Source organism: Dreissena polymorpha, chromosome 8 (assembly GCF_020536995.1).
Source record: "Dreissena polymorpha isolate Duluth1 chromosome 8, UMN_Dpol_1.0, whole genome shotgun sequence".
NCBI lineage: Eukaryota > Metazoa > Mollusca > Bivalvia > Myida > Dreissenidae > Dreissena > Dreissena polymorpha.
In genome coordinates this window covers 84,355,193-84,374,316 of record NC_068362.1, presented here as the reverse complement: position 1 = coordinate 84,374,316, position 19,124 = coordinate 84,355,193, and the positions used below count along the sequence as shown (strand labels likewise).

General features: G+C 35.5%; 1 protein-coding gene across 1 annotated transcript; it reads left to right on the top strand.

Moving 5' to 3' along the window:
• Positions 1-74: 74 nt before the first annotated feature.
• Positions 75-8,206, top strand: LOC127842283 (homeobox protein slou-like). Its single transcript, XM_052371720.1, has 2 exons — positions 75-753; positions 6,859-8,206. Exons 1-2 carry the CDS (start codon positions 219-221, stop codon positions 7,374-7,376), a joined length of 1,053 nt encoding a protein of 350 aa, XP_052227680.1. The 5' UTR covers positions 75-218; the 3' UTR covers positions 7,377-8,206.
• Positions 8,207-19,124: the final 10,918 nt, after the last annotated feature.

The window sequence follows — 19,124 nt, the reverse complement described above, 5'->3', positions numbered from 1 at the left end:
ACAAAACGCCTCCCAAGCGTGCGCAAATACGAATCGTCTGCAATTTGTAGAAATCATTAGATTTCCTGTATAAAACGATCTTAATAGATCCTAAAACAATGGAAATTCGATATATCTATTTTCCTAAACACGGGAGAGACGAATAAAAATACATTTTCAATTTATTCTCGATATTTTGTTTAAATTTGTTACATATTGCAAGTTAACTGTATTGTGCAATGGAAGAATATAGTGAAATGGAAAGAGAGGCAGATAAAGACAATAATAACAGTGTTATTGTTGACAATCTGCATAAAAACATTATGGCAATATACGCCAGTAAGTTTTTGGACTTAAATAAGGACAGTAAATGCGACAGCACACGTGACCTTAAGTGTCGAACGCATGATAACTTTGCACGAATGGATATCAAAAAAGCACGTGCCAGTGATGCGGAAGATGACAAAAGTGACAGTGATCTCAGCGATTCCATAGCAACCAAACATACAGACAGTAAAACAAATCTAAATGACAATGACGACAGAGCAATCCAAGCGTCGCTTGCTTGTAAGCCCGGAAACGACATCGACGCTGAAAATAAACCAACGTCCCCTGTACGTACAACCTCGTTCTCAGTGGCGGATATTCTCGATCCCCGGAAGTTCACTGGCTCAACCGGAAGTGGGAATCCCCTTGTGCGGTTTCCGCTCCGACCATGGGCGCTCGGACAGCCGGACTATTGTGGGTCGGAGGACGAACGCATGGAAGATACGGGTGGGTATGCATGAAGTGTAAACGAGAAACGTACGAACGATCGTTTTTATAGAGGTTTATCTTATGCATTTGGTACAAAACTAGCTCGGTAGCGATCCAGATTTAGAAAATGTGATTAGATGCTAACAGAGATGACATAAATAAACGTTATAAACAATCATCTTCTTGAATTATTTATTTATTCAAAGGCTAAAAATAAGCGTGTTCCACCCTGGAGACTATTTGCATGGATTCCTTTGTAACTAAATTTATTGGAGAATACCAATAAAGATATATCGAAATAAAAATAATTGCACAGAAGTTTGGAACTATTTGACATGTTTCTGTTAAGTACCTTTAGAGCCTGGTTTCGTGTACGGAATACGTAACTACCTATTAAGCCTCTCATTTTTTGTACATTCTGATCTTCGTTCAATAACAATTTGCAAAAGAAAATAGCATAGATGTTTGTAAATCAAAACAAACGTGCGAGATTACATAAAAGAAAAACGTAAGCTGTAACATAAAACTTTAAAACATGCATTATCATGAATTCAGTACTTTATTTTACCACGTAAATTTTCGACGTAAGTGGTTGTATAGCTGATATATATTACCCGCTTCATGCATTCTTCGGCCATATTCAGTCAGTATATCTCTAGGCCTGCCTGCATACTCGCACAGGTTAGCCAGGCGCTACGATGTCCGCGATGAATCACGCAAGTTTTTCTCGTCTCTTAGGTGAACATGTCTGCTCCTGACCAGCATGTTCGCATGAGCAGGACGGTATGGGGCCACCCTGGTTGCATATGACATAAGGCACATTTTCGCATGACGCGAGTCATATCTCTGCAATGTTTCACACGATTAACCCATTTATGCCTAGCGTCTAAAAAAAAGGCCTTTTCAAACAGCGTAGACCCAGATGAGACGCCGCCTCATGCGGCGTCTCATCTGGGTCTACGCTGTTTGCTGAAAGGATTTTCTGTAAGAAATATTCTAAATATAGAAATAAATATACATGACATCCCTAATTTTGGAAATAAATTGATCAAATTTAGAAGGATGGGAGAGTCTAATAGACATAAATGGGTTAATCAAAAACCCAAAGCATGTGGTATAATAAGTCTAACGATCAGCACAATATCATCAACAAATTATTACAAACCTACTGAATGAATTGTTAAGAACAGTGCAGAAAAAATCATTATTGACTTAAGCACGTGAAGCTCATCGTCGTAAACATACATATAAATAATAGCATGCTTTAACGTACACACAAAACACACATCATTTTCAAGAACAGTTAATCTAAATAAACACGAAATAAACATATTTCGTGAACATGTTTCGTGAGAATGTCACATGCATGGTGTTAATACATAGTGATCCCACAATGTTATTGTACTGGTAAGCTAATGTAAATCATAAATTACATTAAATACACTCTAATTATAAAATTTACAACGCCCGGTTTTGCAGTTTAAATTGCCGACAATGCTCGTTATCATACATTACATGAAATACACTCAAGTAATAAAATGCATAACGTTTGAATTGCCACATGAAATCTTAAATGAAATCTATTCGGTAATATTATATTCATTACTATTAATACAGGTAATATATAAAAAAATGCGGTGACATTACTTAAACGAATTGGTGACAGACACCCACATTTATAAATCTTAATGCAATCTTGTCTGTCTGTGCACTTATGAAGGACGTCTATATACCGTCGCTTGAAATAAAAGAGCTGGTTTACCCAGCTTCTACATTAACCCGCGATCTAATAAATTCCGCCCATCATCGTATATGCCCTGTCAATACGGACTTGGTACCTTAAATTAACATCTTATAAACGTCAGATCGAATGCACATTTTAATCACACGCGCGGTAATCGTTTTCGATGGAATCTGACCTATCTTAAATTACAGAGAAACATAAGTATTCAAATCAGCAAATATTATTATGGTTGATGAATTATATATACATGTATAGCGAAATTAAGGTATGTTTTATGTGGAATTATATTCTATACACTACTGATTGGAAATCATGAAACGTGTCAGATAGAAAAGATATCAAGGGAACCGAGCCTTTTAATTAATGCACAACGGCCCAGCCAACCACAACGTAAATAAGACTACGCTTTCAATATAAAATAAGGGCCCACATAAAAAAGGGCCCAGAATTTAAAAAAATAATGAAAGTGAAATATTTATTAAATCAAACAAAATATTTTTCTTATCACGTATACATACTTGGTGAACTTTAAACTTACGCATGTCAGGACGTCCCAGATCTATAGAAGGCTTTTAAACTGCGTTGTGTTATTTTGTGATTTGCAACTTTGCTCTACACCAAATTAAATGGATCGATAAATGAACAACGTTTGATTAATCTTCGTTGGACGATTTACGACAAATAATCACTTCGATATACTATGATATAATAGCTCAATTGAAAACAAGAGTAGCAAGTTCTGCGAAATGATCCGCGCCATCAACTTTATGCGGGGATGCTCCAAGCAAATTACCAAGTGATTGAACCATTTCTCCGTATAACAATTTCTTATAATCAACGACGATGCGAAGTTAAGTTACCGAAGTGTAAATAGAGACATCTCCCTTAAGAGCATTGAAATGAACATTTCTAATCTAACGTAAGAAGTTAAATACCTGCATGGACTAGAAAACAGCGCCGTTAGTATTATCCTATTTAAAATGCAAAATAGTAATTATTGATAGTAAGATAGTAATTAAAGATAGTTTGCATTATGGCTCCTGTGCATACATAATTCTGACTTATCCTTGTATATAATGTAAGTGCGCCAGACTGTAACGGACAATTATTGAATTTAGTTTACAGACGTGTGCAAATACAATGGTAATAAGAAAACTATGCGAGGTAAATGAGCGAAACTTAGAGTGCATGATACCATGATAAACTGTGTAAACGGTGTCAAATAAACTTGGTATTTATGATAAAATATTATAATTCCACACTTCCCACTCACATATACCACTCAAATGGACTTTGTATCAATTTGGCAAAATGACAATCATACAAAAATATAATAGATTCAAAACGAATATATACATTAAATTCAAACAATCGAGTCATAAAAAGGAATCGGTAAATACAAAATAAAATTATATTGTACCTCACCATTAATGTGTCCTTCTTTTTTGTTTGTTTACAGCATGTCTGTCTAATGTTTCATATACATTCTATGTCATTAAATTTATTATTTCCTAAGCGCTAAATATTGTCAGCATGCGCTTAATATTGAACGAATGGGTTACACGCACTTAATGTTGAATGTGAATTGACGCTGGTTAATACATATGGTGAACATGTTCGGTACACTTTATGAAATACAAAATACAACTTCGGGCCCAATCGCACAATAATAACCATCCAGGAAGCGCCCTCATTCTCGGCCCATGTTCATTTAGGGGCTACCGTGCTGGTCCCTTTTATGTCATGGAGCCCTCATCGATGTCTTTAATTTCTTTATGTAAGCGTTTGTCACGATTAATTTATGTGAGCGTTTAACATACGCTAATAATTTCACTGTTCCAAACGTCGCAGGTTCGAATCGCGTCGAAAGCAATAGTATTAAAAAAATATTCCATTTAAAAATATTGCAGTTTATTTCAAATGTTATATATTGTTAGTATGTACATGTAATGACATTTTTCAAAAATACAAATGTATGTGAGCATAAACTATAAACTGTGGATATGACGTAATCATGATTATCTTGAATCAAATATTCTCGAATGCGTTCGGAAGCCCTGTCTCAACATAAACCACGTACAAGTTTACCCCAGCATCCTTACTCTTAAATCTTACACTTCTAAAAGTTTGCAGTATTATTTATTATAACAATTATTATTTGTATTTATTATTTTTGATGGTGGGGGGTATATAAAATCATGCACAGGCAGCTGTGAAATAAAAAATATACATTTATATCTTAACATCGTTTTGCAGAACATCGATCGACACTTACGAGTTAATTCATTACTGAATTTTCGCAGCAATTATTTTAACATGTACAAACGAGGCATTCAGCGCACACAAATTTCCAACATAACAAGTAGATTGACAAATATTGAGAAAAGAGCAGCAAATAACCGGGGAACGTTCTATATAACATTTGGGTGGCAGTATTTGTGTTCTTCTGCGCTTTGGACCTAAGCTGAGGTGTTATTGCCTTTGCACAGCGCACTTAATTAACCCATTTATTCCTAGTGGACTCTCCCATCCTTCTAAATTGGATCACTTTATTTCTTAAATTAGGGACGTCTAGTATATTTATTTCTATATTTAAAATATCTACAGAAATTCCTGCATCATGCGGCGTATCATCTGGGCCACGCTGTTTGCCAAGGCCTTTTCCTAGACGCTAGGCATAAATGGGTTAATTCGCGACGATTTTCAGCTTTGGCGATTGAATAAACAGTTGCAGATGAAAATCTGTATTCGAAAAGTTTCGCTGCCTTCAATTTAAAAGTGCATGAAATTTAAGTTCCAATGAAACATATTCTGTATATATTTCGCCTAAAACGATTATAACCCTTTTATTTAGGGTTTAGGTTGTGTAATAGTCTTCTGTTAAATTTTGTATCACGGTGTTCGCTTAAAGTATTCCGTTTAATTTGAAAATTTCAAAAGACATTTCTGAATAACCATCTCTCATATGTCCACCATGAAAATTTGGTTTCGATTTGCAACTCAATTAAACAGCTAGTATTAATTTATGAATAAAGTCAAAATCAGAAACCTCCATTTTCATTAACTTCTAAAAATGTTCAGACAATTAGCGCGCACCAAATTTGCGAGATGAACAAAGTGTGTTTTCGTAATTAAAAAAATCACTTTCAAATTAACAAACCATTAAAGTTAATTTTTATCCGAAATTTGTCACCCGATTTCGCCCGAAAGCGTTAACTTTAATTCCCCGCGTTCTGTTTACGCACCTTTTCCCGGTTCGTCTGCTCAAAGATATTAGCGCACGGAAGCGCTCAAATATTGAAAATTCGAATCGACAAATTAAGATACGGTGTCAAATTTTAGATTTCAAACCAATTATCTAAATCATTAAAACACGTTACGAATAAAGTTCTTCTTGTGTTCTTATACAAAATGTATGGAAACATTTGTCGTCGAGCGTTTCTGTCACCCAAACTTGTCAACTTCTTCTTCGGCAGACGCTCTATTTTCTTGTTAAATACAATTACGTCGGAAGGGGTGTTAATTTATGACCCGAGTACAATTAAAATTCGACCAAAATGGAACCAAATCGAATTAAATACAATTCAGTGGGACTAATTACAAAACACAATTTGTCTGCCTTCGATTTCTATGAAATTCCGTCCAAACCGCAGAGCACAGGGCGCGTATGAATACATTTACGTCATCACCACGTGATAAACGTATCACTCCGATATCGACAATAGCAGTTTTCGGAGTCAGTAATGTCGGTAATTGCATAAGTGTGCAAATATTGGACGGAATTCTATCACTAAATTATTCAATTCGATTAAAGACAGCCACGTAGTGTCATTTGTCAAGTACTATTTGCGAGCCTCTATACCAGCGTACTCAATATTTCATGCGAAATTACTCGCAGCTGACCCGCGATAAAGTATTACGATGATAACCATTGTCACAGGTGGTAATATTTCCACAAATGTAATAAGAACTTCAAATAATGGATACTTGCGATTTTTTTGGCTTCACCAAACTATTGCCTGTACTCCCACTTAACCTACTTTCCATTTCAACGATAAACGAAATAAATAGATTGACTATAAAGATAGAGTATATATAATTACAAATAATAACTATTATAAAAGGTGAAAATTGATGGACGACTAAAATAGTTTTATTAGATTGATATTACTAAAAAAACTAGAATACGACACACAACTTATTTTTATGCTGTATTCGTTTTAACACTTTGACATATAATACTCACGGTCGCACAAAACAAGTTTGACCTGTATATAAAAAAATCTTATACATTATTGGCAAAATTATGCAGAACAGGTCAGGCGTGACATAACTTTTAATAAAGATTAAACTTTATTTTCGCCCTTATATGCTTTCAGAGTGCACGAGCGTGCTGGATTCAAGTGGCGATCAGGACGGCAATTGCGACAGCGACGACAGTGACTCGGAAATGAAGGACCCCTCGGAAATGAGGTTGGGTGGTCTCCACTCAGACTCCTCAAAGCATGGGAAACCCAGGCGCGCGCGAACAGCCTTCACGTACGAACAATTGGTAGCGTTAGAAAACAAGTTCAAAACCACGCGCTATTTGTCTGTGTGTGAGCGTCTAAACCTGGCACTGGCTCTAAATCTCACTGAAACGCAGGTAAAAATCTGGTTTCAAAACCGAAGAACAAAATGGAAGAAGCAGAACCCGGGAATGGATGTGAATAGTCCAACTTTGCCCCCAACGAGCAATGGGCTGTCGTCACTCGCCTCGCCATATTCGGGACTATTTTACGGACAGGCGCTTCACCCGTATCTCTCCGCGCCGCATTTGGGACTACTTAAAACGCATCATCCGTTTCTTGATCAAAAGCATCCGTTGTATTACTCCTTTTTGTCACAGTCTAGATAATTTATATTAAAGTATTTTTATAAATCTTATTTAATTTTTTTGCTTGAAGTTTAGCAAGTATTTGGCATTTTAAGTTTCCTCAAAAGTTAAAAAAAGTCCATGATAAAGGGCAAACTAATCGAGGTTTAATTTAAGTGCTTTGATGATACGTTATTATTTTATCATATTTGCATCGTGTAATTTAAAAAAAAAATAAGGTGAGTAAAAAGGTAACAAACCTTTATAATTTGTGCTTCCTTAAGCATGTTGTTTGTACAGTGTATACGTTTATGTACTGTTTTCTTGATGTGGCCGCAGAATTACAAATAGATTGTTCGTGACATAATTGAATATTTTTAATTTTTATAAAAACAAAAATATCGTTTTCTTTAAACTTGCTATTACAGTGTGATTATAATTTATGTTTATTTTGGAAAATAAAAAATAAAACGCCATAAACTTATGAAGACATAAACATCGCATAAATCATAGTGCTTATAAAAACATAAATGTCATAGTTGCAATTATATCAAGCAGATCATTAAAACATAATAGCATTGAGGTGACATTTCAAACATAAAATTTAGACGCGAAATGTTTGAAGTGTTTGAAGCATGAAAATTAAGAAGCATTTATACGTTTCAAATTATTATGCATACTGTTTGAAAAAGGGTTACTTAAATGTGTTGTTTATTTCGACAAATTCTACTTTAAAACTTTATAAAAAATTAAAATATGTAATCGCTTGGTCAAGTTAATTTCTTGAATCATTTTGTTACGTTTTATTATTTTTGTAATTTAATCGTTTTCATTCAATCTTACTTCCTTACATGTATAGAATACATAGTTTGAGTGCAATGCAATTTATGTTGTTATGTGTAAGTTGCTTCATATATTTTATATGTTTCTCCATTTTATATTTGTTAATGATATGAATTTGTGACACGTATGTATATGATTTATAAAATATACATTGTCATAATACATAGAGAAAACAAATCGTTGTGTATAGTTTACCTGACAGTTTATCACATACCCTGAACAACGCCGACATTTTATCCTGAATAATCCGCGATCATACACAATATGTTAATCACTTTAATTACAATTATATGTGCGTCAACCCTTTTTTCTTTTTATGTATACCAAAGATTATCAGCAAGAAAAAGCACATACGTTTTATTTTGATTAAAACCGATCTCAACCTTCGCACCCCTCAGCCCCTACCCCCACCCTACCCTCCCCCTCCCAATAGAGAGAAGAAAAAGTATTTTTGTGAAGCGCTTGTAAGTACTCACCAGAGATCTATCTATTTATATATCCTGGCTCATATGTATAATTAATAATAGCGTTTCTCATCAAGAGCATTATTACAAATTTGTTTTCTAACATAAAGTTTTATTTAACTTAAGCTATACCTAAATGATGCATCACAATTAACGGAATATCATGTATTAGGTATTATTGTTGTCGAGGCAGTGACCCCTTGCTGAACATATTGATTTGATATCCTGTTGTTTATGTAATTACCACGTGTCATCTTAAAATTACGACCGAACTATATAGATTCTGGTCACAAAGTGGTCATAAGTTTGTATAAGATTATGATTTATTCATTTATTTGACACGATTTGTCAATCATACTCGGCTGCCGTTCAAACTCAAAGAACATTACTCTAAATTGCATTGTATCATATTAGAGACACTTAAGTTCTTAACTACCAATATGGTAACGCTTATCACAAAGTGTTATGTATAAGTTAATTTAGTTTATCAAGAAATAAATTAAGTTATTATTTATAGTTAATAAACAATAAAATTACCCCTATTTATGCACACAGAAGTGACCACCACAAAAACGCACATAGCGAGCCTCGCTATGAATTCATCGATAACATATTGATCGCAATAATCGCTAAAATTGGAAATTTGAAACTTATCTAGACTAACGTATGTTGAATGAGACGCGTTTTGCAAAAAAGGATATTACGCCAAATACGACAGATGCAGCTCTAGACCGGTCTGCGCATTCGCTCTGTGACGCCAGGAGAAAAGATGTCAGTTATAATGTCACACACGGTTTTAGCGGTCTCGTGAGCAGACAGCGAAGAGCCTGACCAGACTTCGCGGATGTGCAGGCTGGGCTGGAGCTACGCTGGTCGCATATGACATAAGTCCCTTTTTTCGCATGACACGTGTCAAATGTCTACAGTTAAGAATCCTTTAAAATGTACATATAGTTTAGTATGTATAAAGACCACTGATCATCATCATCATCCGGAGCAGCAGCAGCAGTAGCATCAGCATCAGAAGCATCGGCTGTGTGTGCGTACTGGCATGTCGAACTGTCAAAACATATAAACTCATAATAATTATCAACCTAAATTATAAGCCTTTCGTCAGATCAAAAGTCAACATGTGGTGCATTTGCCCGACAAAGGCACTTCAAATATCAAAACTGTTCACCTAAGGAGACAAGCTGAAAACATAATAAAAATATTGTTAGAAATACAGTTATTTTTATCAGTATTACCATAAAGCAAACAATGACGTTTGAACGATTTTACAGTGGAAGATAATTTGCTTAAAGCGTTTCCCTCTAACTTAAGTATTCCAAATATTGTCGCAGGATTTAGCAAGTATTTATTTAAATATACTTGATCATTACTAAAACTGTAAAACTATTTTCTTTCGATTACCGTTAATCCTTCTTTGATTTGTGTATCGGACTTAACTGAAATCCTTCCAGCCATATGTTTTAGACAAATATTGACAGCGTTGTCGGTTCTTCGTTTTCTTTTTACCCATAATGCAACATAGCACGTGACAAAACTCGCGAAAACATGTGAAATGCTTTGTCGGATTTTGTGTTAAGTCGGTACGAATGTTAAAATGATTTCTAATTTACTAAGAATAAAAAAAATCAGCAAAAAATATGACACAAACATACATGAATGGCTTTCCTAGACTTAAACCATCTACACTACCGAATGGTAAATTGTTGAGTAACCTGATGATGCATGGTAAATAGTTAACCAATAAACGGACATTCTCTTCAGCACTCCAGATAAACGTATGCCGGTAATCAGTTGAATATATATTAAACTTACATACTGCAATATAATAAATACTTGACCAATCGACTAACCCACTTGCGATATAATATACAATTTACCAATAAACTAAGAGATGCATTTTAATGAATACGTAACCGATATCCTCACTAAAAATACGTCAATAATAAACTAACCCACTGAAACATAAATAAAACAAACTGCACTACGAAATATAGTTGACCAATTAACTAACCTACTAAAGAACCCTATATACTTAACCGATAAACAAACAAACTGCACTAAAATAAATGATCAACCAATTCATATTTCCTTTCCTCTTTGAGTTACAATATACTTACTAAGACAAACATTGAGATCATAGTCATAAGTAATGATATCTTATTTCAATCTTGTCGCGAATATTCACCTGGCATTGATCTTTGAATAAAATTTATAAAATACATCAAAATACCATAAGGATGTGTATATTACTATTATTTTAGTATCCTTACTGGTAATTATTTAAATCAATTAAAGCGTATCTTACTACGTTTCATGTAACGACCTCATTACCGGTAAACTGTTGCTCTTTTAAAACGCGAACTTCAATTGAGGAAAATATATTAAACAATCAAAGCGTTTAATTTATGTGAATGACTGAACTTCACGAGTGCTAGGTTTATGCAGTAGAATTATATCCGAAGCTCCGGGACAATTTCAAGGAGATTTATTTGTGCTGCTTTTCTGAATGATTTTGGCTAAGCAACGGTCATGCTACGTTCATTAAGCTGCCATTTTACTTTCGAAGTTTCGATTTCGCTTAAGATATCATGTTCATATTCACATTATTACAAACTATCCTGTTGTTAGAACAAGAAGTCCCCTTTTGTTGTTTAGTTGTTGTTGGTGTTTTTTTAACACAAATTCGCGTCGACTGGAAACATATTCGTGTCCGTGGTTTATCTTTTTGGAAAAATGGGCCCTTCTTATACCGATACCGGTTTGATCAAGATACTACTCCTGCGATGCTATTTTACAAATTTATTTTCTTTAAAAAAACGGCAATTACTCAGGTGTTCGGAGTCCAATTTTTCGTTGCGACCATATGATAACACACCAACTGATTATGTTGTGCTTAAACTGTACGAAGTTTGATGTTTCTTCGATCCAAATGTGCCTGTGCATTTTTTATGTTATTCATACACACTAGGCTATGAAGCCTTTGGTTAAACGTTGCCGATGTATGTCTTCTGCTGAGAGTATACGGTCAAACAAAAGATGTCGACGCTAGGCAACGATATTGAGCAAATTAAGAGGTATGTATCATCTTTGGAATATACAAAAATTTACACATGACAAGGGTGTCCCAAGAGTTGGGCCGTCCGTTATTGTATACGTACATATTTAGTATAAAAGCGAGCTAAATTGGGTACAACTGAAAGTTATGATTGATGTAACGACAGAGCACTGTGAACGGTACAAATAATTTGATTACGGGCATGCATCCATCAAATTAACTAAATGGACAATTCAATTAGTGACGATTGCACGATTTTTACCATATATGTGATACTTTGACACTCGCTTAATGTCGTTTTTCATAACCTGCATGTCTCTTGAGTGAACATCAACTATTTGTCGACATAACAACGGTAAAATCCATCCATTATGCATGCGGACAATTTACGACCGTAATGTATTTGTTTCATTATTGATGAGAAAACGCAGTCCATGATTTTTATGTGTCGTCACAATTAAGTATTTAGCTTTATTAGTTTGTTTAATTACTTAAAATTACCAGGAAACCAACTAGAACGCGCAAAATTGCCATTTGATGTTAGGGACTGTGCGGTGGGATTTGATTAGAAAACCATGTCGTAAAATTCCATCAAGAGCCTTCTTACCGGAAACGACATTTTGCGACAACTAGGTGATAGCTTACGGTAAAAGGTGAGAACAATTATCGTACGGTTATTATCCGTAATTAACTATTACACGTAAATTGCGTATTAAATTGTGACAGTCGCCAAGTGCAGTTCTGTGTGATCCAGGTCCCATGCAGTCCGAACAAAGCTCGCTACTTTACGGTGTCTATATGCAACTGTCTACAGGAACACTATGAATAAATCAGGTGCATTCAAATTGCATTTGTCACGGTTGAGTGATTAGAAGGACGCTGTACAGTGTCTGCAGCAGAGAATAAACCAGTATTGTCCGTGCATTTACTGTTCTCGCCATAAAAATTCTTAATTGGCAAAAAGCACTGTTTGTCAAATAAACGCATGCTTATCGAAAGATAAACCAGAGTGCGGGATCACGTGACTTTGTGGGAACCGATAAGGGGTGCATAAAAGACAGATTTGTATGCTTCTTATGGCGGTGTGAAATACATCAGAATTACTTTTTTTAATAAGCATGCGTTCTTGTCCAAAAATTCTATGTGATTTGCATTCATTTATACGATTGTGCTTCACGCAACGTGAAATTTTGTAAACATTTCAGACGCATTCAATGATTTATACTTATGCCTCATTATATCGGCACACACTGCAAGAAAAACTGTCTTTTATGCACTAAAGATTTTTGAAAATGAATTTCTATAACTTGAGATATTTGGAAAAATAAAGTTCTTAATGGCGTGTTTACATTCTGTCCAGCCCGTGTGTAAACCACTGTAAACACTAACATGACTATTGATAGAAGATTTGAAGTCATTACAACAAACGAATGTCATATTACCTATTAACCCGGCTTGTCACAACGTCTGTTTGTTTACATTTCGATGGTTATGCGATTGCTGTTGATAAATGCCGGAGTCTTTTGAGCTTTCCATGTCTGCGCGTCTATGTGTACGGAAAATTTCCGGAGGTGCTAGAGATCGTAAACGGGGACGATAAAAGAATGTAAATTAAGAAAACCAGAGAAGCCCTCGGTCAGCAGCTAGAGCGTGCGCGTCGCGACCGAGGCGAGAGTCGCCCGCAGAAGATCTTCTCACCTGTACATATTTCCTTATAGAGGGGAACTTCTGCGGGTGGCTCTGCTAATCCAGCTGAGTCCGCCACCCTCGAGCCGGACGTCTTCCACACTGCTGGGATTGCTGTCTTCTCCAAGATGCAGCGGTCTTGTCAACAGCTGTTTATCGTCGAGAGTTCGCTACCCGGACCTGCCAGAGGTCCCGTCTGTAGAGGGATGGGAACAGCGGGACAGTGAGATCACCAGTGTGGAGGACATACGGGGCGGACCTGGGACTAGGCTCTTCATTTTCGGCCTGATACTGCAGTCCAAGAACATGAGGGGATGGCCTTATAGAGGGACCCCGGGGCGGAGGTACTCAGTGCGCTCAACGCACTGGGGAAACCGTCTCGGGGATGAAGACGACGGCTGGTGACATCGAGAGTGGCCATAAAGGCAGAGCTGCTTGCTGCACTCCCTTGGTGGAGCTGCGTCCAGACAAGAATTTGTCTTGAAATTGTCTACTACCAGTTCACATTAAGGTCTCATTGGCCACCGTGCACTGGTCTATTTGGATCCAAATTATATCTCTGGCGAATACCCGGGCAGCCGGGGTAAATTTGACCAACTTTGGCTCAAAATTGATCTTTTTCTCCTCAAAGGTCACAGGGGCAAGTCCGCACATAAGGCAGTCGTGAAGACGCAGCGAGACCTGTAAATAAACTCTGACATTCACACACACAAACCAGAGAAGCCTTTTCCTTAATTGGTATTGTTCGCTAAAAGATAACAAGTGTGCAAATATTGCCAGTAAATATTTATTTTTATTTTACGCTTTGCTGATTGTGAAAAAGACACATTTATTAAGAAATAAATTTAAAAACAATTCTGAAAAGATACAGATGAAGAATCTTAAAGTTTTGTGCAACATCATATGCTATTAGGATTTAAAACATATTAAAACTTTGAGTCATTAAATTTGATTAAGTTTGTTAATGCAATATATTTTTGCCTTTGCTTCCTTCTTGCTGCCTTTTTGCCCTGACTTGTGCCCGTCCGTTCGTTAATGTGCTACAGTAAATGTGTAAGACAAGTGTCTTCGAATACTACATTCAAAATAAAATTTAAAGAATACCTACACACAAATCATTGATATACAAGTATGCTTACGTGTGTCTGATGTGATTTATTTTGACAGATTGATTTTTGTATCATATTTTGCATATTTTGTATTATCATAATCATCATCGTCATCATCATCCTCGTCGTCGTCGTCGTCTACGTCGTCTTCGTCGTCGTCCACGTCGTCGGAATTGATAAGGAAGTTATTATGACATTTAACTGTATAGTTCATTTTTTCCCCTTGTATGTTCGAATGCATGTTTCAAAATATATAATTGTGTTATGTTACAGAAGACCACATTGTAAAATATAAATTATTTCTTAATGTGAATTCTTCATGAAATAAAGTTATTATTATTATTATTATTATTATTATTATTATTATTATTATTATTATTATTATTATTGTTATGTATGATTCACAAAATTTCGTTGCGAAAGAGCCTAACATTCACATATACTTATGGCGTTTTCGTTGCTTATATGCCTGCAATACTATGGGATACAAATGTACATGTATATTGAACACAAACAGGTAAGTATCGCCCGAAAATCTGCAAATGATTGACTGTGGCAAATTATATACAGAAATACAAACGACATCTCGAAATTTGTTTTCCCCTAACGTGAGAAAAATCGCCGATCATAACCGGGCAGACGTAATCTTGCAAGGCCTTAAGAACTCTTAAGCGCTTTTTCTATATCCAAGCCCTCGACTTTAATTATTTCATCAATAGCCTTTCCAGCGTTAATTTCTACACATTTAATTTCCACATGCTCTAGAAGGAACCTAATAACTCTCATTGTCAATCCGCACCGCCACCATTTCTCGACTTAATTCAAATTTCTGGACGATTTAACCCACACAAGGCGCTTCCGATTTTCTTTAGGGGACCGAAAAGGGGCTTGCCCTTATGGGAGCAGTGTCATTGAAAATCCCTTTATCGGCTAAATCCTTCTTATTGACTAGTTTTTCGAGTCGATGAACTTTGAAACGAAATGTAATCGGTGTGAAATTACAGCGTGGTAATTATGTGAAAATTGAATAGCAGGAACCATTGAAGTACGCGTCGATCATTTCTCCATTACACTTGCCATATGATAAGCCGAAACCTTGGAAACCAAATGGCCTGCTAGTGTTACCAGAAGAACACCGTAACCCCGGTATCGGTAATTCGGAACCATTTTTTTTATATTGTTGTTGTTCTCTGAGTACAAAATGACGCAATTTCTTTGGGTTTTACAAGTACGACACATTGCGTCATAACTTCTACGGATGACAGAAGTGCACCATATTGCTTCACAATGTTGATATTACATAATACATGAATAACTTTATTGTGTTGCTGTGATCTTATGTATTTCAATAAATTGATTGTTTCTAATAAGAATAACTAATGAAAATGTGTATGTTATGTTAAATCGAGAAATACTTTAATCCCTGGGAGAAAGTCTAGAAGTAAAAGACAAACATGCTATTCAATGGAAAATCGTGAGCAAAGAAATACAATATTTAAGGAACGATGACAAAAACGACTGCTCCACAATTAAGTGTAACATATTTTCATAAACGATTTATGCGAAGTCTCATATATATTCGAGTATGTACTATCGCTGATTTTGCATCACGCTGTTGACTATAGATTTGCATGCATGATTAAGCAAGAACGGTTGGAAATAGTTTGAATTTAAGTCATATGAATACTCAAAATCAACGAATATTTCGTAAAATAAAGTTAACCAATAAAAAAATCAGTGTTTCAAATAGCAATAGCCAAAATGTCAACGCTAGATGTGGTATGGTAACATAAATTTAACGAGAATCAGATACAAACTAATGTTGTTGTTTTTTGTCACAATATATTCCGAGCAAACGCGAGATAGGCTTCGGGCAGGGTCGGAAATAGGAAGTAGTTCTCATGAGCTTCCAGAAGCTCAACCTCCGTTCAGATTATTGACTGGAACCAGCATCAGAGCGGGTAATCACGTGACAAACAAGATGGCGACGTCCATGCCGAGGCAGGTATTTTTAGTCGTTTTATACACTTTATTACTTGTATTTTTTTTTATTCCGGTCACTTTCCAGCCATATTAGGAAGAACGTTACTGGCTTTTATTTCATAGTAATATTCGCTCTATATCTCGACTTTACTCGGTGCAAAATTTCTAAGCGGGATGACCTAATTAGGGCTCCACTAAGAAAGAGTAAAGTCGTGATATAAAGCGAATTTAAATACGAAATAAACGCTATCATCTTTTTACTGATATGGCTGGAAAGTGAACGTCCTTTAAAAAATAACTAGAAGTAATAAAGGGTATACAACGGCGAAAAATAAGTGTCTCGGTATGGACGTCGCCATCTTGACTATCACGTGATTACCCCTTCTGAGCATAACTGGATCAAATCCCTGCCTTCCTAATCGATCACGTTTTTATTACGAACCTAGACTCAAACACTATTTTCAAAATATAAAAGAAAATAATATAACTTTTCATAGTATAATACTTAAACAACAAAAAAATAAATCCTAAACAATCTGGTAGGATTTTCTTGTGATGGCAGAGATTGTGTGTGAGAGCAAAGAACGACAACTCTGCGTGGAGATTACCAGAAGCATTTTGTATCTCTCTAAAACTATGTTACCATACCACATCTAGCGTTCAAATTTTGGCTATTGCTTTAAATAATACTGATTTTGTATGTGTTAACCTTATTTTTTTTCGAAATATTTTACGAAATGCTCGTTGATTTTGAGTGTTAATGGGCTTTAACAGTTTATCACAGAACTATGGTCATGCATGAGTTTTGAAGTTATTGTGTGCTTTTGCGTATGGTCTATCGGAAAGAAAAAAAAAATGACAAGTAAACGTTCTCACTAAACGTTTTTGATACCAGTAAGGCCTATCGCCTAACAATTTTTGGTAGAGCGTTGTAATGATTTTTCGTATACATTTGTTCGTGATTTAGCAAAAAAATCTGTGTGCATGTTTATGTCGGAATCCATTGTACACGGTTTATTGGCGATCTTTGCATATGCAAGTTTACTAATCAAATCCGGAGGATGAATTTGAATAAAATGTATGCAATAACGTTCTTATATAAAGACATTATGGCGACTTGTACAAATGTCTAATGGAAGCGTCTCATGCTCAAAAAGGCGCAAAAAAGTACTTACCATTATGAACAGCACACACGTACACAGTTTTTTTAGTTTAATACAGGATATGACGTCAACATTATGACGTTGAGCCGTTCGGTAGTAAATTTTAACGGACATGAAATAGTTCGTAAGTCGTTTAAGTATTTCTACGCATATATATAAAAGGCATACAATAATTGGAATATTATATAAGTATTTTGTCATGGCGACGTGTTCAGTCTATTTGGCTACGTTGAATAGCATCGCACTCGAAGATGCATGTCACGTGCATTAAGACTTCAAAGAAACAACTCGTCTGATCCAAACTTATCAGGCATTCCCAGAACACCATACTAGAGAAATATTATATGGCTATCATCGACCTTTGTGTAATGTGTATCGTAAATCTTCGTACATGTAATACCGTAGACCTAAACTTGTACACTGTCTTTCGTTGATATTTGTTTGCAGTTAATCGTTGATATGTGTAGATTGATTATCGTAAACCATTGTAAAAGGTTCATCCACAACCTTGTGTACATTTGTTCATTGTGTATTTTTAACACCGTCTATCATAGACTTTTGTACCCGAGGTACATTTAACAGTCGCTCATGGTCAATTGTTGATGTCCGCGCACTGTTTATTGTAAACTTATGTAAACGGGTCATCGTTGAACTGTGTACTCTTATCCAATACTTTTGTAAACTGTTTATCGTTGACCTTTGTAAATTGATCGATAACCTTCGTAAACTTTTTATCGTTAAAATGTGAAACTGTTTATCGTTGGCCTTTGTAAACTGTTTATCGCTGACCTTTTAAAACTGTTTATCGATAACCTTAGTAACCTTTCTTTCGTTAAAATGTGAAACTGTTTATCGTTGACCTTTGTACATGGTTTTTGTAAAACCTCGGTACATTGTTCAATTGTAGTTTCCTAAACATGATCTTTTAAAGACCTGTGTACACAATGCACATAAACCTTTCTCCGAGGGCAATGAAAACACGTGTGATTCGCTTAGGTGGATGAAAATTATCGGAGGTCTCAATATTGTCATTTAGGTAATAACTTAAATAGGTGCGCGTCAAAGTAAGTGTTCAATTTTACATTTAAGTATTTTATAGCCCTCACACAATTACATTTCGTAGTGTTACAATGCAGCTCGACAGAATGGGAGTGAAATAATTGTAAAGCTTTAAATTGATTCAAATTTGTTCAACAATAAAACATGGTCGCATGCATAGTTGCATGAAATTGACGGCTGATTTAATCCCCGAAAATTCACTTTCATCCATTTTCTTGGTATTTATAAAGCCATCCCACAATCATTACGATAATTTATCTCGTGCATCTACAGTCGCATAAAATTAAGATTTAGTTATTTGCGATTAAAACTATCGGGGTTATTTTCAAACACAAAGATGTTGGCAATGTTTATGTTTTCAACGCTCAATTAACTCTATTTTGATGCGAGCATTTCAAATTTATAAAGTCGCATTA

What these genes read in the sequence shown, in the direction of transcription:
- LOC127842283 (XM_052371720.1), top strand. Translation starts at nt 219, where the DNA reads ATGGAAGAATATAGTGAAATGGAAAGAGAGGCAGATAAAGACAATAAT. An exon ending in CGAACGCATGGAAGATACGG is followed by an intron (nt 754 to 6,858) that starts GTGGGTATGCAT and finishes ATATGCTTTCAG; the next exon opens with AGTGCACGAGCGTGCTGGAT.